General features: G+C 31.0%; 2 protein-coding genes across 2 annotated transcripts in view; both read right to left on the bottom strand.

Moving 5' to 3' along the window:
• Nucleotides 1-883: 883 nt before the first annotated feature.
• LOC143076030 (uncharacterized) lies at nt 884-15,839 on the bottom strand. The gene is made up of 7 exons (XM_076251641.1): nt 15,792-15,839; nt 15,025-15,096; nt 10,594-10,638; nt 5,943-6,008; nt 4,342-4,437; nt 3,004-3,113; nt 884-1,281 (listed from the first exon to the last, which is right to left on the bottom strand). Exons 1-7 carry the CDS (start codon nt 15,825-15,827, stop codon nt 1,188-1,190), a joined length of 519 nt encoding a protein of 172 aa, XP_076107756.1. The 5' UTR covers nt 15,828-15,839; the 3' UTR covers nt 884-1,187.
• Nucleotides 15,840-18,084: 2,245 nt separating this feature from the next.
• LOC143076029 (myb-binding protein 1A-like protein) overlaps nt 18,085-25,073 on the bottom strand; it is a 41,919-nt gene continuing 34,930 nt past the window's right edge. Inside the window, exons 25-29 of the mRNA XM_076251640.1 lie at nt 24,579-24,692; nt 22,526-22,601; nt 21,688-21,737; nt 19,740-19,802; nt 18,085-18,169 (exon numbers count right to left, since the gene is read on the bottom strand). Of these exons, the coding sequence (XP_076107755.1) occupies nt 18,095-18,169; nt 19,740-19,802; nt 21,688-21,737; nt 22,526-22,601; nt 24,579-24,692 (378 nt within the window). The 3' untranslated portion in view covers nt 18,085-18,094. The remainder of the gene's footprint in view (nt 18,170-19,739; nt 19,803-21,687; nt 21,738-22,525; nt 22,602-24,578; nt 24,693-25,073) is intronic.

The raw sequence follows: 25,073 nt of genomic DNA, 5'->3' as shown, positions 1-25,073 counted from the left end.
AGAACAAGAGTGCAAAAGATGCTTGACTATTCATGATATGTTTTTAAGTTTATATTTCTAAAGATAATTTTTCTTCAAGTAACAAATAAACTTATGTTATCAATGATCAATAAAAATGAGGTAAACTTAGACAGACAGATATGTACACCTTGCAATCATTACAAACAGAAAATATAGTCTACCTATGGTTTATGGTATCTGAAAAATAAACCTGACCTGGAAACTTGTCTTTAACCAATGAACCATGAAAATGAGGTCAAAGACGGGTGACAACTGCCAGACAAAACTTAACACTTTACCATCATATCATACACAGAATTTAGTTGACCTGATCTATTGCTTTTGTATTAGAAAACCCAACTTAATCAAAAGAACTTAACGTTGACCAATGCAATAAACCATTGAAATACGGTCAAGGTCAGATAAAACATATAAGACAGACATGTACATGATACAATCATTCCAAACACTACATATAATTATCCTATTACTCATTATAAATGAGAAATACTCTAACCAAAACAAAACTAATTTTCTTTTATAACGATCAAAGAACCTTGAAAATAAGGTCAAGGACAATGATCATATGACAGACAGAAACTTTGTAACATACGTATATACACAAAGTATGTAGCCTAAAAATCTGCTATCCTCTGAAATATATAGCTTAATACAAAAAGTTTAAAACCCATCTACTGTCACCACCAGATTGAAATTCCTATAAGTCATTGCAGGTGAAACAATAAAACATTATAATTCTATCTACAACTATGAAAAATAATGTTTGGTCCTTCATCTACAGAGACCAAAAGTTTATCATGGAGTAAGGATAAGAAATCAGCAACATTCAGATCATTGTAGGTAGATGAAGCAGGAGTGTTCCTAAAATATTTGCTATCATTGTATTAACATTTCACATGGATTTAAGACACAGGACTTACAGCTAATGACCCATTTTCATATAAATTGAGTTTTCAAGTTCGATTTTAAGGTAAATGAAATCAAAAAGACACTGATTTATTTGTAGGTTAATGTTGCTTCTTTCATTATTGATATGGGAAAATATGACCAACATCCATCCCTATAGATATATGTCCTGTATAAATTGCTTATACTTAATTGTTCACATAGAAAAAGGAAAGGATATATCAAATGCAAAATACTATTGTCACGTTTAATATATATTTTTATTGTTCTTCTATTTTTGTCTTCTTGTCTGGTGATATCTGTTCTGTTTTTATATCTGTATCTGATTTTCTTTTCTTTTGTTGTGACTGGGCACTGCAAAAACAAAGTTTTAAGTTATTTGCAAATTGTCATAATTGTGATTCAATTATTCATATTTTTAAAATAATTCTTATACAAGCTGTAAGAAGTTTTATATTTGAAATAAACTGCACAGAATGAGAAATAATAAAAATAATAAGAAATACTGAACACAATGAGAGATATACTTTACACCATGAGAAATACACTACACACCATGAGAAATACTACATACAATGAAAAATACACTACACACCATGAGAAATACTACATACAATGAAAAAATAAAGTACACACCATGAGAAATACTACATACAATGAAAAATACACTACACACCATGAGAAATACTACATACAATGAAAAATACACTACACACCATGAGAAATACTATATACAATGAAAAATACACTACACACCATGAGAAATACTTAGTAACATACAATGAAAAATTTACTACACACCATGATAATTACTACAATGAGAAATACACTACACACAATGAGAAATACTACACACAATAAGAAATAATACACACAATGAGAATTATACTTTACACCATGATAAATACTACCCACAATGAAAATTATACTTCACACCATGATAAATACTACCCACAATGAGAATTATACTTCACACCATGAATAATACTACCCACAATGAGAATTATACATCACACCATGATAAATACTACCCACAATGAGAATTCTACTTCACACCATGATTAATACTACCCACAATGAGAATTATACTTCACACCATGATAAATACTACCCACAATGAGAATTATACTTCACACCATGATAAATACTACCCACAATGAGAATTATACTTCACACCATGATAAATACTACCCACAATAAGAATTATACTTCACACCATGATAAATACTACCCACAATGGGAATTATACTTCACACCATGATAAATACTACCCACAATGAGAATTATACTTCACACCATGATAAATACTACCCACAATGAGAATTGCTATCCAGGCAAAATGTAGTAGATTACTGCATCTAAACTGAGCAGGTAGAACCACAAAATGTTAATACAAATGAATACCAAATACATTGACTTACAATAAGAGGTTCCCCTAAATTGACCTTACCACAAACTTAGTATTTAAACTATGCAGAAATTACAAAGTCAATGAAACATGACTGAGGGTTAGGGACTGACAAATGTCAATCGCAATGATATTTTAGGCTATCTATCATAATTAAATAAAGCCTGTTAATAGTAGTCATGGTAGTGCTCATTATGAAAGTTAAACCAATAAAAAATTTACACAAAACACCTGTATGTGTAAAAAAAAATATTATTCACCCAGTTACTGAATCAATTAATAAAACCCAATCTTTCTACGAATCAACAGTCAAAATTCAAATATCTATTATCATGGACTTGAATGACAACATTTTATTCCATTTGATTTAGTGCTTAATCTATACATAAATAGTTCTTAAAATGAATAATTTTTTAAATAAACTATATGAGAGTATTTTATTATCTCATACTGTAGATCCATTTATTTTCGTCTGTATCAATTTTCGTGGATTGCTGAAAACTTGCATATTCGTGGATATTTGAGTTTGTGGTTTTGCCAATCTGTAAAAAGCCTTTTCATGGAACATTTGAATTCGTGGTGCACCTGTACCCACGAAAAACTAAGAAAAATTAATATCTAACAAATAATAATGAATCCATAGTAATTAGACAAACAAAATATATTACCTATAAATGTGTGCCTGCTGTTTATTCATAACTATATTGCACCTCCTTCTAACATTAGGGCTGAACTTCTGTTTATGTGATAACAGAATTTTAACTATATCTCTGGACAGCTGTAAGAAAGATTACAATAAGAAGTATTAGTTATAAAAAAAAACCCAAAAAAACACAATTCTGGAAAAGCTACATACAAATACTGTTATCAAAATATTAAATCACCATTACAGCTAATTTCCTATTGCTTGTTGAGTAAAACTTTGGTTGGATTTCTTGCTTTGTTTGAACAAAATTTAACCTTTAGGCTTTGTAATTAAGATTGACATCTTTAAACAATATATATAGGCATATTTAAACCTGTATACTTTGTTATGATTTGATTGAATGTTATCTCAATATACAAACAAAGCAAGCAAGCTAACCAAAGTCTACAAGCTTTAGGAAATTAGCTGTAATTTTTGAGAAACCTATCTTGTTGTAAATTTTGCAGTAACAAAAACATCATAAAAACTTTGAGTATCTTTATTTACAAAGACTTGAGTACACTTCAGCTCAAAAGGATTTTTTTCAGTATTATCTGATTACAGTGGGCACAGAGCAGATAAAAACTTCCATTAATCTTTATTGACGTCATGAATAAAACTCCAAGGAAACACATAATCAATGTCACAATCAAGGCAATATACAGTCAGCAGGGTTTCTTTCTGCTGGCAGTCACCGTTTTTGATTTTTTGAAGAAAAAATAATAATAATTATGGCGATTGAAACTGCAGGCAATTTTTCGTGAATTAAAGAAAACTATTATGTTTGGATATTTGATTTCGTGGTTTAAATGGTTTAGCAAAAGTCTGCATAAAAGGATACAGAAAATTTCTGATTCATTGGAGATTTTAATTCATGGTTAACCTGTACCCACGGAATCCATGAAAGTTGGTATGAAACAAATAATAATGAATCCACAATAAACATCTTCATTCCACAATTCACAATAAAGATCTTCATTCCACAATTCACATTGAGCAAACACAAACAGTATAGTCATGATCAATGGCCATAGAATTACAAATTATACAAAGAGAAAATGAACAGTTGTATATCTATCCCAAATTCATGTATTTGGTTTTGATGTTATATTTGTTATTCTCATAGGATTTTGTCTAATGCTAAGTCCGTTTCTGTGTGTGTTACATTTTAATGTTGTGTCGTTGTTCTCCTCTTATATTTAATGCGTTTCCCTCAGTTTTAGTTTGTTACCCTGATTTTGTTTTTTGTCCATGGATTTATGAGTTTTGAACAGCCGTTTACTACTGTTGCCTTTATGTATACAAACATGACAATCCTTACCACAGCTTTCTCTGACATTTGGAACAGCCTGCTCAGAACTATAACTACTTCTTCCAGTAATTTACTCTTTTGAAATCTGTCCATATTTCTCACAGCCTGTAAAATAAACTAATCATAGATACCAGGATTGAAGTTCTATATTTGGGCCAGATGCACAGTTGGTCTACAATAGACTCATCAGTGACACTCGAGTAAAAAAAATGGTTAAAGGCCAAATAAGTACGTAGTTAAAGAGCAGTGAGGACCGAAAATTACTAAAAGTTTTGCCAAATACGGCTAAAATAAATATAACTTTAAGGAGTGAATACTAAAGAAATGCATTTATGTCCAGTATATGTACAATGATGTAGAAGTCTTAAAAAAGGTGACTTAAAATCCTCATGATTCTGTTTGGTAATTAGTATATATACGCTTAATACAGAATATTAGAATTATTGATGATTAGGTAAAGACCTCAATAACACTACTTTGTTACATAGAAGTTAAAAATTTTCCTTTGGCATTTTTATTTTTTTCATATTTACAATTGGCTCTCAGTATTTCAAATTTGATCAGAATGACAAAATAAATTTTAGAAAAGAGCAATTCTAAATATCAGGAGTAAATTTAATGCAGATCTATCCATTGGCTTTAAAAATTTTACTTTGAATTAACAGGAATTTTGTGATACAACAGTTTGAGATAATTGTAGTATATTGTTAAAAGTCCATGTACTATAATTTTTTGGTAGATTATTTCATAGCAATACATATCATTCTACTATGCAGTGTTTTGTACTATAAGTATTATATTTCAAACACGACCCAGATTTCAGATAAGACAATTTGTATTATTCAACAACAGATTTAAGTATTAAAATGTGTTCGTTTCTATTGGGAATAGCTTGCCATTGAAGTGTGTATAAATGCATGTGTTAAATCGTGCAAACGTGATTACAAGAAAACTAGAACCTTGTAGTGCATGCATATTTTATGTTTGATGAAACAAAAAGCATTAAGTCAACATAAAATATCTGAGATTTTAAATACTCAATGGAGTATTGTTAAAAAATAACCACTACTGATCATGAAGCGTATATCCTTTCATATTAATATTGTCAAAAGCTTAAATCTTTCCCGCAACAATCTTTTGCCTTTGAATCTATTAATTTTAAAATAAACAAGCATTCTGAGAGTATTGAATGACAAGAAAACCATGTTTGCTAATATTGTCAATTTAAAAAAATAAGGATACATTGTCAAGAAATATTACTGGTAATTGTTCAAGTGTGCAGCGATATTGGTAGAGTTTAATGTTATACTGCCACCATCTTATGTTTTTCATGGAATATTAAGTTGCTCACCAATAAATTACAATTTCAAGTTCAGTGTAATCGTCACACTTTCATCATTCCAAATTACGCATTTAATCATTCACTAGACACCATACCCAAATTACGCATTTAATCATTCACTAGACACCATACCCGTTCCTCCATTGTATTATTCACAATATTGAACCATTCAAAATAATCAATTAGGGACCAACAAGCATTCAAATGACCACATTACTTCAGTGTTTTTGTGATGCAAATAGCAATGTTTGTGTAAATAAAAACTTACATATTCAATGGCCTCTAAAGACTCTGTTGTTAAGCTGTCCCACTCAGGTTCTTCCAAACTATCTTGCTAAAAACATAATGTTTTATGTTTGATAGATTATAATTTAATTTTGGATGTAACACGTTTTCTGATTGGCTGACGTTATTTTGTTATCAGACCATAGACATAATTTAGTCATGTGACCGTGACGTCATCAACGGTTTTTCAAGGTTTTCTACGGTTTAAAATGGAATTTAGAATAAAATTATAAGAAATGACAGTAATATTTTTTCTATCTATTCATAACATAAATAACATAAAAATGTAGTGCACACTGTTAAATAACCCGCTACGCGTGTTATTCAGTGTGCACCAATTTTTTTATGTTATTTCTTCATAGACAGAAAAAATATTACAGTCATTCCTTAAATAATAAAACTCAAACTGTTTAAGGACTTAGAGTAAAAAGTCTGGAAAATGACAGTTTTTATCCATTTCTTTGATGTGTTTTAGCTTTTGATTTTGCCATTTGATGAGGGACATCCCGTTTTGAATTTTCCTCTGAGTTCAGCATTTTTATGATTTTACTTTTTAGACTCACATAAATTTAACAAATGCCATATTATCTAAAAACATATACAGCTTGCCAACACTACTTTTAGTCTACAGCAACCTGACAAAATCAACTAAACTAACATGACATACTTCTTTTGTTTTATAATCAAAGCTATGTTATCATTTCAAGAAATCATGGGGCACACATGTATAGCATCAAAATTAAAATTGCAACACCGACGAAAGATCGAAAAGGACATTTCCATATGAGTTTTAATTGCTAAGAAATTCAATAAAACTTGAGATAAATTTACACTTCATACAACCATGAATTGTTTTTTTTTCTCTTATAATTGTGTTTGCTTATGGCTGCCTTAGCAGATGTTTGAACAGTTTGCTTTAAAAGAAAACTAGAGGCTCTAAAGAGCCTGTGTCGCTCACCTTGGTCTATGTGCATATTAAACAAAGGACACAAATGGATTCATGACAAAATTGTATTTTGGTGATGGTGATGTGTTTGAAGTTCTTACTTTACTGAACGTTCTTGCTTCTTACAATTATATCTATAATGAACTTTGCCCATTAGTAACAGAGAAAAATATTTGGTAAAAATTTACATAAATTTACCAAATTAATGAACAAGAGGCTCTCAAGAGCCTGAATCGCTCACCTTAATTCTTTTGGTTAAATCTCTCATCAATGATTATTTTGGCTTTTCAATTTATTTAAATGTTTTTTGGATCGTCCTATTTTCTTCAAAAGCCAAAAAAAATAATCATTTTCTCCTATGTTCTATTTTAGCCATAGGAGCTATGTTTCTTGACATACAAGGAAATAAAATATAAAATTTATACTAGATACTCTGAAACTCATTTAGCCTAAGTTTGGCTGAAATTGATACAGCAGTTTCAAAGGAGAAGATTTTTAAAAGTAAGTCAACATGATGAACAAATTGTGAAAAAAGTCTTTAAAGGGCAATAACTCCTTAAGGGGTCAATTGACAATTTTGGTCAAATTGACTTAATTGAAGATCTTACTTTGCTGAACATTATTGCTGTTTACAGTTTATTTCTATCTATAATTATATTCAAGATAATAAACAAAAACAGCAAAATTTCCTTTAAAATTATCAATTCAGGGGCAGCAACCCAACAACAGGTTGTCTGATTCATCTGAAAATTTCAGGGCAGATAGATCTTGACCTAATAAACAATATTACCCCATGTCAGATTTGCTCTAAATGCTTTGGTTTTTGAGTTATAAGCTAAAAACTGCATTTGACCCCTATGTTCTATTTTTAGCAATGGCGACCATGTTTGTTGATAGATCAAAACTTCGGATACAATTTACAAACTAGATACCCTAAGGAACATTCAGTTAAAGTTTGAAAGTATTTGGCCCAGTAGTTTCAGAGGAGAAGATTTTTGTAAAAGATTACTAAGATTTACGAAAAATGGTTAAAAATTGACTATAAAGGGCAATAACTCCTAAAGGGGTCAACTGACCATTTCCGTCATGTTGACTTATTTGTAAATCTTACTTTGCTGAACATTATTGCTGTTTACAGTTTATCTCTATCTATAATAATATTCAAGATAATAACCAAAAACAGCAAAATTTCTTTAAAATTACCAATTCAGGGGCAGTAACCCAATAACAGGTTGTCTGATTCATCTGAAAATTTCAGGGCAGATAGATCTTGACCTGATAAACAATATTATCCCTTGTCAGATTTGCTCTAAATGCTTTGGTTTTTGAGTTATAAGCCAAAAACTGCATTTGACCCCTGTGTTCTATTTTTAGCAATGGCGACCATGTGTGTTGATAGATCACAACTTCGGATACAATTTACAAACTAGATACCCTAAGGAACATTCAGTTAAAGTTTGAAAGTATTTGGCCCAGTAGTTTCAGAGGAGAAGATTTTTGTAAAAGATTACTAAGATTTACGAAAAATGGTTAAAAATTGACTATAAAGGGCAATAACTCCTAAAGGGGTCAACTGACCATTTCCGTCATGTTGACTTATTTGTAGATCTTACTTTGCTGAACATTATTGCTGTTAACAGTTTATCTCTATCCATAATAATATTCAAGATAATAAGCAAAAACTGCAAAATTTCCTTAAATTTACTAATTCAGGGGCAGCAACCCAACAACGGGTTGTCCAATTTGTCTGAAAATCTCAGGGCAGATAGATCTTGACCTAATAGATTATTTTACCCCATGTCAGATTTTCTCTAAATGCTTAGGTTTTAGAGTTATAAGCCAAAATCTACATTTTACCCCTATGTTCTATTTTTAGCCATGGCGGCCATCTTGGTTGGTTGGCAGGGTCACGCCACACATTTTTTAAACTAAATGCCCCAATGATGATTGTGGCCAAGTTTGAATTAATTTGGCCCAGTAGTTTCAGAGGAGAAGATTTTTGTAAAAGACTACTAAGATTTACGAAAAATGGTTAAAAATTGACTATAAAGGGCAATAACTCATAAAGGGCAATAACTCCTAAAGGGGTCAACTGACCATTTCGGTCATGTTGACTTATTTGTAAATCTTACTTTGATGAACATTATTGCTGTTTACAGTTTATCTCTATCTATAATAGTATTCAAGATAATAACCAAAAACAGTAAAATTTCCTCAAAATTACCAATTTAGGGGCAGAAACCCAACAACGGGTTGTCCGATTCATCTGAAAATTTCAGGGCAGATAGATCTTGACCTGATAAACAATTTTACCCATGTCAGATTTGCTCTAAATGCTTTGGTTTTTGAGTTATAAGCCAAAAACTGCATTTTACCCCTATGTTCTATTTTTAGCCATGGTAGCCATCTTGGATGATTGGCCGGGTCACCGGACACATTTTTTAAACCAGATACCCCAATGATGATTGTGGCCAAGATTGGTTTAATTTGGCCTAGTAGTTTCAGAGGAGAAGATTTTTGTAAAAGTTAACAACAACGACGGACGACAGACGCAAGGTGATGGGAAAAGCTCACTTGGCCCTTCTGGCCAGGTGAGCTAAAAACAAGACCAATATGAAATTATAATTTTTATTTGTCTTTCATTTCTGACAATATCATCAAATTTTTAATAATAAAATAATTGCTTTAAGAAATAAGCCGATTCATCTCTGAATACAAATTGTCTCATTGAAGGAAATTGCAAATTCAACATTTTAATTGTTGCACACATGTAATCAAAAATGGTGACAGTTATCAACCTGAGATGGAATGATCAATAGATAAATGATCAACAAAGTTTGTAATTGGGCCATTAACATGCCATTTAAAGAAAATGTTTGCATGAAAATAACACAAATTAAAACTGCCATAGGTCAATTCAACAAACATTTTGTCCTTCTCAGTTTAAAAATTGCAGCAGTTATGAATTTCTCCAATTTCTATGTATTTTCCAATAATGAATTATTATTATTTATGATTTATATATAATAACTACATTTGATCTAAAAACAAAATTCAAAAGATGGAACAATAAAATTTAATAAGAGTAAGGTTCAGTTTTTCTGTAAATTATGGGACAGAACCCTAAAAGTAAATTTAGACAGTCTGACTTGGCAAATAAAGACATGTTCAGCTTTCTTAAAGAATGTTCAGTAACTGTAATTTACATCTGAACTGTTCGAAAAAGTAAAAAAAAAGTACAGATCTAGATGTTTGAAACATCTGAACAGTTCATAAAGAAGCACCACAGAAAAAATCTGCAACCCTAAAAAAGACTCAAAATTCTTGTGTTCAATGCAGAGAGGGTGGCAGGGTTATTTTCATACTACATTTTTTGCAATTTTTATTTCACATGCAGCGTGAAAAAGGTTTGTTATTCACTGTGTTTCATGGAATCTGTAAAAAGATCAACGTGCAAGAAATTTTTCTATTGTTCGTTCATCGTGAAATGGCAATTTTATTTCATGTTCTTCCGTGCAGATACGCCTCTCTACAGATAACGTGTAAATCAAAAATGGCTATCTGATTAAATGCTGCTACTCATATTGGTAAGATACAAACACACAAGTGGTCTATATATACTTCCTTATATTTTCTTACACAGCTTAAAAATGATTTGAACTAGTTTTGAACTACTTAATATACTCACAACATTTGTATTGATGATCACAGCTAACAAGGAACAAGCCTGGATCTGTAAATAAACACACAATATTATCGTGAAATATTTTGTTTTTTTATGCTTTGCTTTTATGGTCAAGCCAATCATCAGGATTGATAATCTACAGAAATGCTTACATAGTTATAAAACTAAATATCCTTAGAATGATTGTGATCCCATTTGGTTATAATTGACTAACTAGTTTTTAGTGAAAGAGATTTTTTAATAAAAAAAACCAGGTGCTCCGCAGGGCGCAGCTTTATACGACCGCAGAGGTCGAACCCTGAACAGTTGGGGCAAGTATGGACAAAACATTCAAGCGTGATACAGCTCTGAATTTGGATTGTGATCAAATTTTTGACATTACATGGGTTTTTTTTACACAAAACAAATGTCAAGATTTTACAAATCAATTAAAGATTTCTTCTTCAAACTTTTTAAATCTAAAATTAAATAGTTGACACAGCATAGGTTTCTGACACAGAATGAATGTGGTCTAATGAACTTAAAAGTTTTTTTTTGCCTTTGAGCAATTCACTATGCTGTTGAATAAACCCCCCCCCCCCCCTTTTTTCACATCCCCGTTTCCCTTTCTCCAAAACTGATATCAATTCAAATTTCTAATGGAGTTTGCAACAATAACTACTCTTTTAAATACATCATAAAATATTAAAATGTAAAATAAAGTGCTTGTTATCACTGAATGGTAAAGATTGGTTGGTAGTAAAAGTGAATATACATTGTTTATTGTATAAAACAATAAAAAAAACTTCATCAGCAACATTTTATATTGGCAAATTTCCAATGAAGTTATTTACATAAAGTTATTGGCAAATAAAAATAGAAAATGACATCATAGTCATGTCTGGCAAATTTCCAACATATATTATCAACTACTATTCTATACAAAGAAAGATAACTCCAATTGAAAATTAATTGCTATTGCACAATATTGTGCAATTAGATATTTCTTGCTATTGTGCAATACTGTGCAATTGAAAATTTCTTGCTATTGCACAATACTTGATATGGAATCCTGATTTGGACCAACTTGAAAACTGGGCCCATAATCAAAAATCAAAGTACATATTTAGATAAAGCATATCAAATAAGCCCAAGAATTTAATTTTTGTTAAAATCAAACTTAGTTTAATTTTGGACCCTTTGGACCTTAATGTAGACCAATTTGAAAACTGGACCAAAAATTAAGAATCTACATACACAGTTAGATTTGGCATATCAAAGAACCCATTTATTCAATTTTTGATGAAATCAAACAAAGTTTAATTTTGGACCCCCATTTGGACCAACTTGAAAACTAGGCCAATAATTAAAAATCTAAGTACATTTTTAAATTCAGCATATCAAAGAACCCCAAGGATTCAATTTTTGTTAAAATCAAACTAAGTTTAATTTTGGACCCTTTGGACCTTAATGTAAACCAATTTGAAAACGGGACCAAAAATTAAGAATCCACATACATAGTTAGATTCGGCATATCAAAGAACCCCAATTATTCAATTTTTGATGAAATCACACAAAGTTCAATTTTGGACCCTTTGGGCCCCTTATTCCTAAACTGTTAGGACCAAAACTCCCAAAATCAAACCAAACCATCCTTTTATGGTCATAAACCTTGTATTTAAATTTCATAGATTTCTATTTACTTATACTAAAGTTATGGTGCAAAAACCAAAAATAGTACTTATTTGGGCCCCTTTTTGGCCCCTAATTCATAAACTGTTGTGACCTCAACTCCAAAAATCAATCCCAACCTTCCTTTTGTGGTCATAAACCTTGTGTTAAAATTTCATTGATTTCTATTTACTTATACTAAAGTTATTGTGCGAAAACCAAGAATAATGCTTATTTGGGCCCTTTTTTGGCCCTTAATTCCTAAACTGTTGGAACCAAAACTCCTAAAATCAATCCCAACCTTCCTTTTGTGGTCATAAACCTTGTGTCAAAATTTCATAGATTTCTATTCACTTAAACTAAAGTTATAGTGCGAAAACCAAGAAAATGCATATTTGGGCCCTTTTTGGCCCCTAACTCCTAAAATGTTGGGACCAAAACTCCCAAAATCAATCCCAACCTTCCTTTTGTGGTCATAAACCTTGTGTTTAAATTTCATTGATTTCTATTTACTTATACTAAAGTTATTGTGCGAAAACCAAGAATAATTCTTATTTGGGACCTTTTTTACCCTTAATTCCTAAACTGTTGGAACCAAAACTCCCAAAATCAATCCCAACCGTCCTTTTGTGGTCATAAACCTTGTGTCAAAATTTCATAGATTTCTATTCACTTAAACTAAAGTTATAGTGCAAAAACCAAGAAAATGCTTATTTGGGCCCTTTTTGGCCCCTAATTCCTAAAATGTTGGGACCAAAACTCCCAAAATCAATCCCAACCTTCCTTTTGTGGTCATAAACCTTGTGTTAAAATTTCATTGATTTCTATTCACTTTTACTAAAGTTAGAGTGCGAAAACTAAAAGTATTCGTACGACGACGACGACGACGACGACGACGACGACGACGCCAACGTGATAGCAATATACGACGAAAAATTTTTCAAATTTTGCGGTCGTATAAAAATGATGATGTATGATCACAAAAAAACACAAATGGTAATGGCCATTTCTTTAAGATGAGCTTTAAATACTGAATTAAATTATAAACACAGACTCCTTGCTGATACTGAGATTGACTGATTGATTGTTGATTGCTTAATGTCCAGTGGCAAATATTTCATGCATATTCAGGACGAGATGCTGATACTGAGCAGAGACTATTCAACCTGTGATAAGTCAAACCAATACAACCTTTACTATCTTACTATTCACAAACAGGACCAAATGCCTACAAAAATGTAAATCACAACAATGCTATAACTTGGTATTGCAATCTCTAGTTTGGACTAAAGAAACTCTTCTTCCTATAGGTCAGTGTTTAAGTGATCGTACTGTGAATTCATCTATTTTCGAGGGTACCAATTTTTGTGGATTGAGGAAAACTTGCACATTTGTGGATAATTAAATTCGTGTTTTTTCAAAAATCTGCAAAATTGGTATCCACGAATAATAATGAATCCACAGTTATAAGGTATAGGAAGATGTGGTATGAGTGCCAATGAGACAACTCTCCATCCAAATAACAATTTATAAAAGTAAACCATTATAGGTCAAGGTACAGCCTTCAACAAGGATTCTTGTTTTGTTTAATGAATCTTTATATCTGCCACAACAATGTGAGGAACAATGTTATGAAGAGTGACTGTTGAAATTAGACCAATACAGTGTCTGAATATGTGTCACTGCATCTAATTGATTCAGGTTTCATCTCTACTGAAGCATGACTGACATATCACAAAAATCATTGAATCCGAGAAAACTATGACAAAATGTTCCTTGTACAGTAAGTATTGTAAAATTTCAAGGTATCAGCAAACAAGAAGTACAAACACAACATTATCAAGGGATAAACCAAAAATTCAACCATTCTTTTCCAAAAAAGCTTAGAAAGGTTTGATAAAAATCTTAGTACACAATGAAAAGGAGTAGGGGTAATAAGGCCCATATTTGGCACTGCAAATTTTAAAGTTATCCTACATATTCTTAAATTACTGAAAACCTGTCTAAGGTATAAGGTCCTAAGAAAAACAAAACAAATTTAACATCGAACAAGTTACCATGGCAACAAATCATAACCTAATTTGCATATTTTGTTAAATTTCGTGATTTTCCTTGTTTTTTTATCAAATTTTAAGTATATTTTAGATTGAAAAGAAAGTGCGCACCCAAGAAACAACTGTATATTTGGTGGGATCTTGTCAATAGTTATAATAAAGCTTCTGTTAAATTATTTTGTTGTTTCTGGGCGGCGCAGGATGTTTTCACAACGGAAATAAAGTCAGAAAACTGCATAAATTCTGTATTTTTAATAGTTTTTGTGAAAACAGTACATATTATGACGTAATTATGACATCATCAGATAAAAATTTTAATGTTTCTCATTTATATTTCTTGACCCTATGCATTTCTAAACATTATGTGCCAATTTGAAATAGTTATCAAACATTTCATTTTCTTGGGCCAAAACTAAGCCTTAATGCCCTTACTCTTTTGTCCACCCAATATTTTTGGACTAATGAATGAACAAACAGATAACAGACAGGTGGGTAGGATAGACTGACCCACATGTCCAGCAGTTACTAGACTTGCTTTCACCATCTATAACACAGGTACAAAAAAATTTAACACACACTTGGTAAATTTACCAAGACATTTTGTAAAATTAAATAAATAAAAACTGCATTTTGTCCATCATTCCCTAGGTGCTTTATCTCCCTTTAATAATGAAATATGTAGCTAATGGTATAGTTTATTCAAATCAACTTATATATCATATATACCTACTTTGAAGAATCCTTTAGGATCATCCCCTTTCAGTATTTTAAATAATGTTTTAGATAATGGCCAGTATATTGCCTGAAATGTATAAAATAGCAGTATAATATTTTTTTATCTTTCAAACATTACGACTTCAAGGGTAATCATTAGGGACTTTCCATTTTGAATTTTCCTCAGAGTTCAGTATTTTTGTGATTTTCCTTTTTTCTCCAATGCATTAATAAAAATAAGGTAAATTCATAAATTATTAAGAGGTTTTTGTTAATGTAAAAAATGCAACTGGTTGAATATGGCAACAATAAAAACATGCATTCAGATATTAGATAAATATACAAATGTATTTGTATGCCAATTTTCATGAAATCAGATTACGTAATATCATATTTATGCCCATTCTTCAAATATTGTAATAAGAAATGACTGCAATAATTTCTGAATTAACAGTATTTAAGAAATATTTGTAAAGGGGAAAGACTTTTTATTTACCATATTTTCAATGTCACTCTGCAATAGACATTGAAGAATATTTACATTTTTCTCAATATTAATACTAGTCTATAATTGTTAAATGTTTCTAATTGTTCTTTGATAAATGTTGGGTTGCTGCTGTAATGGAGAACAAAACAAACATGGATTTATTGATGTCTAAAACTTTAGCATGAATCATGAAAATTCTTCGGATTTTTAAATTCATACAGCAATATATGTACTATTTCAAACTTGTTTGGAGTGTGTGTATTTTGATATTTCTTAAGTCTAATAAAAGTACTCACTGGATCTTTGGAAACAAGGTTAGTAAAGAATTCCATATTTATCTTACTTTTCCTAAAAATGAAAAAAAATATGCATTGCTGATTCATTTAGCACATAAAGAATTCAATTTTTATTTTTTTTTTCCGTTGAGAATGAGCTGTTAAGAGCATTTTTTGTATTTGGAGCACAACCCTGATTATGAAAACAGTATAATAATTTGTGTTGTTTGATTGATGTTTTTTGATAATTTCTGTTGTTTGGTTGATGTCTTTTGGTTTTTTGTGTTGTTTGGTTGATGTTTTATTGAATTTACTAGATATAGGAAGATGTGGTATGAGTGCCAATGAGACAACTCTCCATCTAAACAACAATTTATAAAAGTAAACCATTATAGGTCAATGTACGGCCTTCAACACGGAGCCTTGGCTCACACCGAAAACTAAAAGCTACAAAGGGCCCCAAAATTACTAGTGTAAAACCATTCAAACGGGAAAACCAAGTCTAATCTATATAAAAAAAAGGAGAAACGAGAAACACGTATAAATAACATAAACAAACGACAACTACTGGATATCAGATTCCTGACTTAGGACAGGTGCTCACATTTGCAGTGGGATTAAACGTTTTAATGGTACCAAACCTTCTCCCTTTTTCTTAAACAATAGCATAACATCACAACATAGAAAACCACACGATAAAATATCAATTGGAAGGCTTAACTCAATCAAAAAACATAAATTAACACACTATGAACGAATAAATTTGATCTGCGATACCTGAATTCAAATGCACAGTTGATAAAATATTAGGGACAAACATTCAAGGCCAAAAAGCAAACAAACAATCCAAACAAAGCCATGGCAAGACACCAACACGAAATATTTAACCCTTCGAAAATAATCACTTTTGAAAAAAAAGTTTAAATAATATCTACAGGTAAATAAAAAATAAATTTGTCGTTTTAGGTATACTACTTATGTGTATAAAATTCTTCCAATAATTAGGAATACCAAGAAAGTTCTGTCATATAAATACATGATTTAACACTAGATACAAATTTGGGTGAATATCAACAATAAAACTATACAAACAAAGCTAGCTAAAACTTCCCTGTACAGATTTAAGGAAAACAATCTTGATGTTTATACAAATGTATTACGAAGAAGTGAAAATTAGTAGATATTCCAAATAATCAAAGCTGGTATATAGACAAGATCCATATTAATTAAAATAACAAAAAAACATTATACAACTTAAAGTATCAACAGGTCGAATTAACAAGAAAATACGATTTGAGAGTGCTCGCAGTTACTGACAGCTAGTTAAAAGACAAAAATAATTAATAATAAAAAATCATGCATCAGAGACTAAAATCAATTAAAACACATCCCAGGGATTTAGTATTTTAACGTAATGAACAGTCAGAGAAGACATGACTTGTGCAATGCCAAAAATAAATGTATCGACAGGTAGTAGGATAGTGAAAGCGACTTCTTTAGAGATAAAAATTAACATGTGTGTGTCTCTATACATTCCGCCTCAAAAGAAGATACAATTTAGTGTTTTAATTTGGTAATGACAAAATCAATATTAGTGCCAATGTAAACTATATTCAGAGATCTAATTACAATATTGGTAGGATAACCCTTACTTATAAGATTGTTTGGTTCGATGAGTTTACACGGATCACATAGTGATTTCCTCCCTTTAAGTACAATATTACCGTAAAATTTAGGATGTAAAATATCATTTATAATAAGTTTTCTACAAATACAGCCAAATTTACTAATAAAATCTATGAAAGAATTTAGTAAAAGTTTTAAGTAAAATATGGTATCGAAATCCCTGACACAATAATTTCCCAGTGATGCATTGATTACGTTCGGTATAATCTATGACATAGGAAAACACACATGGGCATACCGAACGAGTTGGGATATATAAACACCGTATATACTAACATGTTTAACCCTGCCACATTATTTATGTATGTGCCTGTCCCAAGTCAGGAGCCTGTAATTCAGTGGTTGTCATTAGTTTATGTGTTACATATTTGTTTTTTCGTTCATTTTTTTATACAAATAAGGCCGTTAGTTTTCTCTTTTGAGTTGATATACATTTTCATATCGGGGCCTTTTATAGCTGACTATGCGGTATGGGCTTTGCTCATTGTTGAAGGCCATACGGTGATCTATAGTTGTTAATGTCTGTGTCATTTTGGTCTCTTGTGGACAGTTGTCTCATTGGCAATCATACCACATCTTCTTTTTTATATTTAAATACTTTTTAAAATACATTAAGGCAGTATGCTACTACTTTTTTCTTACTTTTTAGTTAAACATATCTCTAATTCCTCAGCCAATATTCTGATAACTTCTTTATGTAATCTTTCATGTTCCTGTCAAGAATCAAAATTATGTAAAACAAATATTGATAAAAGAAACAAACTGAGTAAACAATATATATAAAGTACAGGTTCCAGCCCCGGCACCGGGGAGGAAGTTACGAATCAAATCTACTCTAACATCGTTATATATATATATATATAAAACCCTGATCTCTTAATAATGTGTTAAATAATGTGTTAAATATCAAATCAAAATTAACAACATCCTACAACATTCTAATGCTGTGCATTTGATATTTCATTTTTGTTCTTTTTTCTATTATTGATAGGAATAGCTGTTAAACATCTAATACATTACAATGAATTAAAATGAAAGTAAATGTTCGGTAAAATATTGAATAGAAGCATGTTTTCAGCTTCTTTTTGATAGCTAATGGATAGTTATGATGATAACAAGACTCAGCTAGTGTTTTTAAGAAGCGTCCATCGAAATCACGGTTGTGTTTGCATACCTTAACGTAATAACGAGAACATTGCTAGAAAGATAAACACAGGGTTTTGTCAAGAATGAAATCAGTTGGAAAAAGTGAAAGGCCTAATCAATTATGTAGTTGGAAAGCATGGGAAACCAAAAGTTCTAATAAGGTACTACTTAACCCAGATTTATGTAAATTAAATTGAACAAAAACATTCAAGTATAATTTCAGTTTATATATTATTTTTTCATTTTAGTTGATGATATCCTTTTTTTACGTCAATGCAGCTTGACAATTTCTTTGTTTTAGGTCTAATTGTTCTGCATACTCAAGATAGTTGTCTTTTTTGCAAGTGCAGTATAAAGTTGTCATTTATTTATTTTATGTTGGAGAATTATTTGTAAATTTAAGTTAGATGTGGTCTCTGTCAATAAACCACCCTATAAACCTGGTCAAGGTTTTGGGGTATATCTTAAATTTGGGAACTACTTATTATTTTTATTAAAAAGCAAATCTGGCAAATGGGTGAAAGGACTGGCAAAACTTTCTTACAGCACCTAAATTTCATATATATAACATACAAATCTAAAACACTTAGTCACACTTATCCCAACTAAACTGAAGGGTAATCATATGGGATCTAGAAGGTAATTAGTTACTGTCCAACTATAGTGACACCAGCTGCAATTTATATAAGTTGTGACAAAATACAAAACTGGCAGAACGTTTAAAATGGGACACAAAAATGTACAATTGCTTGTAAGGGAATAAACCAAATAAAACAGCTATCACATATACAAAGAAAGATACATATTTAAGATTGAAAAACATCTGGGGTTGATATATATATATAACATGCCTAAATATTCAATATGTGTTGATTAAAAAAAAACAATACATTAAGCAGTTTGGTGGTGAATACCTCAATTTGGAGTATGTTTGAGGGGTGAATTAGAATTGATAATGCAATTAAAAAACTTCATCACCCAATTACATAAGAAAAATGGTGGGTAAAAACCCTAATTTGTGAATTCTTATCTGCAGCTCTGGGAAGGGTTGGGATCCCGCTAACATGTTTAACCCCACCACATTCTGTATATATGTTTTGTCCATTGGAATCATTTTACTAACCCGAAATAACTTACCTCTGACTTTGTCTTCTTGGGTTTTGCAATGTCACTGGGTTCCACATTTATTAATAATTTTGTCTACAAAATGAATGAAAATTATTCAATGATTAACTTAAGGTGGTATGATTGTCTAAATTAAAAATGATATAATTTTTTCATACTTTGCCAAAACATAGTATATATTGATATATGTTGAAAAATAAAATAAAAATAATAGGTCACCGCCCATTTCTCAAGCTATAGGTTGTGAAAAAATGACAAATTTTGTATAGATTATACAGGAAAAAACATCATTATGTGAATAGAAGCTAAACTAAATGATATAATTGTAAAATAAAATACGAGAAGATAGCTTTTGGAAAATGCTTTCAGAATATCAAAAGAAAAGATAGGGTCACTGTACGTTTTTTCCGGCTTAAATTCAAAATAGCAAAGTTCCATGTAGATTCCTTCAGAAAATGCGCTATTTCAGAGTTACTTCCCCTTAAAATGCCAATTTAAAAACATTGAAAATCAAACAAAAATAATCTACATTTGTAAAAATATTAATATTTTTAAGGTAAAATCTTCTAAATTTGTTCTTTTAAATGCAAATTCATATTAGTTATCTGCATTCCAGCATCAAATTTTGCTAACTTGATTGAAAATCTTGACCTTAGATTCTCTGTTTTTTACAATCCAAGATGGCGAAAGACACCCATACCATCTTAAGCCACTTGAAACCTTTATTCAAATCTTCCTTTGAAAGAAATATGTATAGGAAGGCAAGGAGTATTACATCTTTTTTTATTGAAATTCACTGAAATAAACTTTTATCACAGAGATATGTCTCACTTTTTTTGTAATTTTGATTATGCAAATGTTGAAATTAAAATAGCAATACTTTAACATGTTACATGAGTTAGACACATATCATTGACTTAACAGTTCATCTTAAACTGATCTAATCACTAATTAAAGTATTGACCTATCACTAGTGGTTTCCCATAAACTGACCTAATCACACACTAATACATGTAAATTAAGCAAAGAGACCATGACTGAGGGGTTAGGGACACATAATCTCCATGGAAATAAGTTATGCCAATGCTTATACAACTGCATACCATTTATCATTGAGATACCACTTGTGGTTCTGCATAAACTGACCTAATCACAAACTCATACATGTAAACTAAGCAAAAGTTTAAGAGTCAATAGACCATGACTGAGGGGCTAGGGACAATTAATCTCCATGGAAATGAAATGTTCCAATGCTAGTACAACTGCATACCAAATATCATTGACCTACCACTAGTGGTTACCCACAAACTAGACCTAATCACAACCTAATACATTGTTGACGACGACGTTGCTGATGCCTGAAACAGCATACCTATGTCTAGCATTTTGACACTGTCAAGTGAGACAAAAACTGTATGTTTTTCAAATTTATAAATGTATAGCAGGATATGGATTTGGAAATGAAACAGGAAGGGAAATGACAAGGCCATATAATGACCTATAATGGTTTACTTTTACAAATTGTGACTTGGATGGAGAGTTGTCTCATTGGCACTCTTTCCACATCTTTCTATATCCATTAATAACAATAATTTTGCTTCAAGCTTTTAATTAAGTATTTTTAACAAAAACGTGTACATAGAACATCATAGTTCTTTGAGGGGTAGGACCTGTATCAGGACTCAGGGAACAGGTGTTTTCAAGTTGGGATTTTCGGGACTGATCCTTTTATGATCTGGGAGTTCTTTTTTAGAATTTCGGGTGGTCAGATTTAAATTTCTTAAAATTTGGGACCTCTGGATTCCTTGTTTTTAAGTCCCCACCTCTTCTTTTGATTCATGTACAGCTATAAAACACAATATTTTTAATTAACCTATAAATTCACTGACTTGCAGTGTCAGGTTTATCCATCCTTATTTTTAATACTCATACATGTTAGTGCTTAAAATTCAATACTCACTATAAGGAAATAGGCATCTGATATAGACAGCAGCAAGGATCTATCAATTACTGAAAATAAATCATACCATATATATATATATTAATTATGTCACATTTTATTACCAACTCACTGCTGAAGGGTAATGGTAGTATATGTTCTGATTTTTTTTTTGTGGATTTTGTGGGTAAGTGTCCACTACAAATTCAAATTTTAAAAAAAATGACCAATTTAATTATTGTATTTGTATATGTTGGTTTGTATATTTGCTAATTTTCAAAATAACTCACAGTCATAGTTAAACTGGTCCGCCATTCCATCTATATCTTTGCACCGAAGGAACGCTTAGAGCCATTATCACATTGGCATTTATAGGACGAGTCTTACAAATTCAACGCTTTGCTAATAAAACTGACCAATTATATTGATAGGAAATTGACCTCAAATGATAATACTGTGAAGCCCCTAAAAAAACAAGTATCTGTTAATTAACCCCATGGTGGTAGCGCAGATAAATGAACAAGTGTGTTATCATGTTTTTGACAAACTGAGCTGGAGTCTTTCATTCCCTTGAGAACTCAGTAGGGTTATAAATGTGTTTATTTCTCGTTTGATTACATAATTAACACAGCACATGATGCACTAGTCTCGTCGAATTATTAAAACCCGCAGTCAAATGTTCTGACCACAGGATTTAGGCGGTACCTGTTGTCAGTGTAGCGATTAGTGAACACAACAGGGGTCCAGTTTACAGTCATAGTGAAAGATAAAACAGGAGAACCAAACAAAGGGGAACAAGTTTTGACAACCTCAATCAGATAACAAACAGGGGGAGATAATTTTTGAAAAATCAACATACCGTTTTTAGACATCTCAATTACAGACTTTAAGGATTCCAAACTGCGTTCTGTATCTGCAATTGCACTGCTGTTTACCTGAAATAAACAAAGCATTTTTTAGAATTACTTAAAATCTATTTAATTTCCTTACTATAAATTTTCTTTGCCATTGTTTTAGCTGTATAAAGTACCTGATTTCTTATACATGTTCTAGGATTTATCATCTGCTTTTAAGGATGTATTCTGCTGACGTTTCATTCTCGTTGAAAACTCATTTTGGAAATAATCTTGTTCTTGAATTATTTCAAAAAAACATGTAAAACAAGTGGAAAACATGAATGAATTTAAAAAAATAATAATCAAACTTTATTAAACTCTAGATCTGTGAAATATTGTGTATTTACAATAAGTAATAAAAATAATTGTGAAACTATGACTTTTTTCATGATAATAACCCAACATTGGGTAAAAATTGACGAACAATGCAAATATCTTCAAAATTGGGTATTTTCCAAAAAAAAAAAGTGCACCACCATATGATTTTTTCTTGGCCAATTACTTTTAAAGTCATATGAACCCAAAAATCAGACGAAGAAAAAAAGGTTTAATGCTAGAAATTTTCCTTTTTTCAAAGGTATATATCCTTAATTCAATTATGTCTGAGTTTGTCTCTTTCAATTACAGAAAATAAAGAAGTCTTTTTATAAAACCACTTCTCGTTTTTATTTTTTTTTTAAAGTTTCCTAGTCTTATTCGGATTTACTTTTAAACAAATGTCTCTTAATTTGGTAAAATTCAAGAATTTGTTTACTCTAAAATATACTAATAAAGATAGTTCATAAAGGTGAACCTTTGGTTTGGTTTAAATGTTTAAATCTCTATTTGTACATGTTGTAAAAGGTCCAGCAAAAATAATCATCCCCAACTGGAAACTAATACAAAATACAGTTATAGAAGTTAAATCAAAGAGCAGATTGCTCTGAGGGGTTCAATTGCCAGCCGTGGTGCAGTGGTTAGTGCATCGGACTACTAACACAAAGGTTCCTGGTTCTATTCCCGTTTGGGATGAAAATTTCAGGAACTCAATTTTCGGCTCTACCTTGACACCATCTGCGAGTATGGTTTTGAGGAAACGATGATAGTCCGTCGGAAGGGGACGATAAATGGCTGACCCGTGTTAAGAGAGAGCCATATCTCTTGCACGTTAAAGACACCCTTGTAGATTTCGAAAAAGAGTAGGCTAATGCTGCTACAAGGCAGCACTCGCAACCCGAAAGTGGAAAGGGATTAATATAAGTTGCAAAACTTGTTTCCCAATCCACTATAAATAAACATGTTTAAACTAAACATTGTTTTCATTGACACATGTATACATGTAGCTGGATAATATTATTTTATCCAGTACTATAATACTACTGTGAAAGTAATTTAATTCATGGGTATCAATGTATGTGGTTTGAGTAACATTTAAATATTCGTGGGTTTTTAAATTCGTGGATTTTAGTATTTTAAAAAAAAAATGAAAAATTGAAGTCATTAGAAAAGAAGGTTACAAATTGTCTGAATTGAAGGAAATTGCAAAGTAAACATTGACCCGTGTAGATCGTAGTAATTACACTAATTAACCCAAGATAGAGTGATCAACAGATTAAAGACAATCAAAGGTGTTAATTAGGCCATAAACATGTCACCTAAAGAAAACAGTAACATAAACAAATGTTATAAACGTATCTTGAATTGGAAAATAATTCTTATCAAAAACAAGCCTTACATGAAATTATTATTTCCCAAACGTACGAGAACTATTAGGATATAGAATGAACACTTTATCATAGCATATCAATACAGGAAATCTGACGAAAAAATCTGACTTTCATCAATGAAAAATATTTTGTTATTACAATTACAAGATCAAAAGTTGTACAGTTTAGGTTATTAATTCATGGATAAAGTCATCCACGAAAACCATGAAAATTGGTACCCCACGAATAAAAGCACTTTCACATTTCTGTTTTTGTAGTTTTTTGGTAACAAAGTTGTCATTCACAATAAAAAGTGTACAAGTTTTCTCACCTTTGCCCTCTTATACAACTGTTTAAAAACTCCACATGCCTTGTTACTAAGTTCTCTGTTTTCTTTCTCTTTTTCTCCATGTATCATAAGTTCCAACAGTGGAAACAATAAATCCTGTAATTTGAAAATTGATTATTAAATACATTTATCTTTATTAGGAGTTAATGTAAATTTCTGTCATTGATTATATGATCATCTTGTTTATATGTTTTTCTTCTAATGGTTTTTGAGTGACCCCTTGGTTATCTCCCTTAGTTTAGCCTATTCCTTTCCATAAAATTATGAGCAATTTGACATATGAAAAATCTCCAAGAATTTCTTAACAAGAATGAGTCCATAATACACAGATGCCAAATCCACAATATAATTTTCTATGTTCAGTGCAACGTGAAAATGAGGTAAAAACTTTTAATTAAAATTAGAAGACCATATCATAGGGAACCTGCATACTAAGTTTCAAATTGATTGGACTTCAACTTCATCAAAAACTACCTC

This window comes from Mytilus galloprovincialis, chromosome 5, assembly GCF_965363235.1.
Source record: "Mytilus galloprovincialis chromosome 5, xbMytGall1.hap1.1, whole genome shotgun sequence".
Lineage (NCBI taxonomy): Eukaryota > Metazoa > Mollusca > Bivalvia > Mytilida > Mytilidae > Mytilus > Mytilus galloprovincialis.
Note: the sequence above shows the minus strand (reverse complement) of the source record. Positions and strands in the feature narration are given on the sequence as shown.

Excerpts from the sequence above, each read along its gene's own strand:
- LOC143076030 (XM_076251641.1), bottom strand. The coding sequence starts at position 15,827 with ATGGAATTCTTTACTAACCTTGTTTCCAAAGATCCA. Across the intron at positions 10,639-15,024 it reads ATCCTAAAGGATTCTTCAAA|ATCCAGGCTTGTTCCTTGTT; the intron begins GTAGGTATATAT and ends GTTTATTTACAG. Across the intron at positions 1,282-3,003 it reads CAGCAGGCACACATTTATAG|TGCCCAGTCACAACAAAAGA; the intron begins GTAATATATTTT and ends TTGTTTTTGCAG.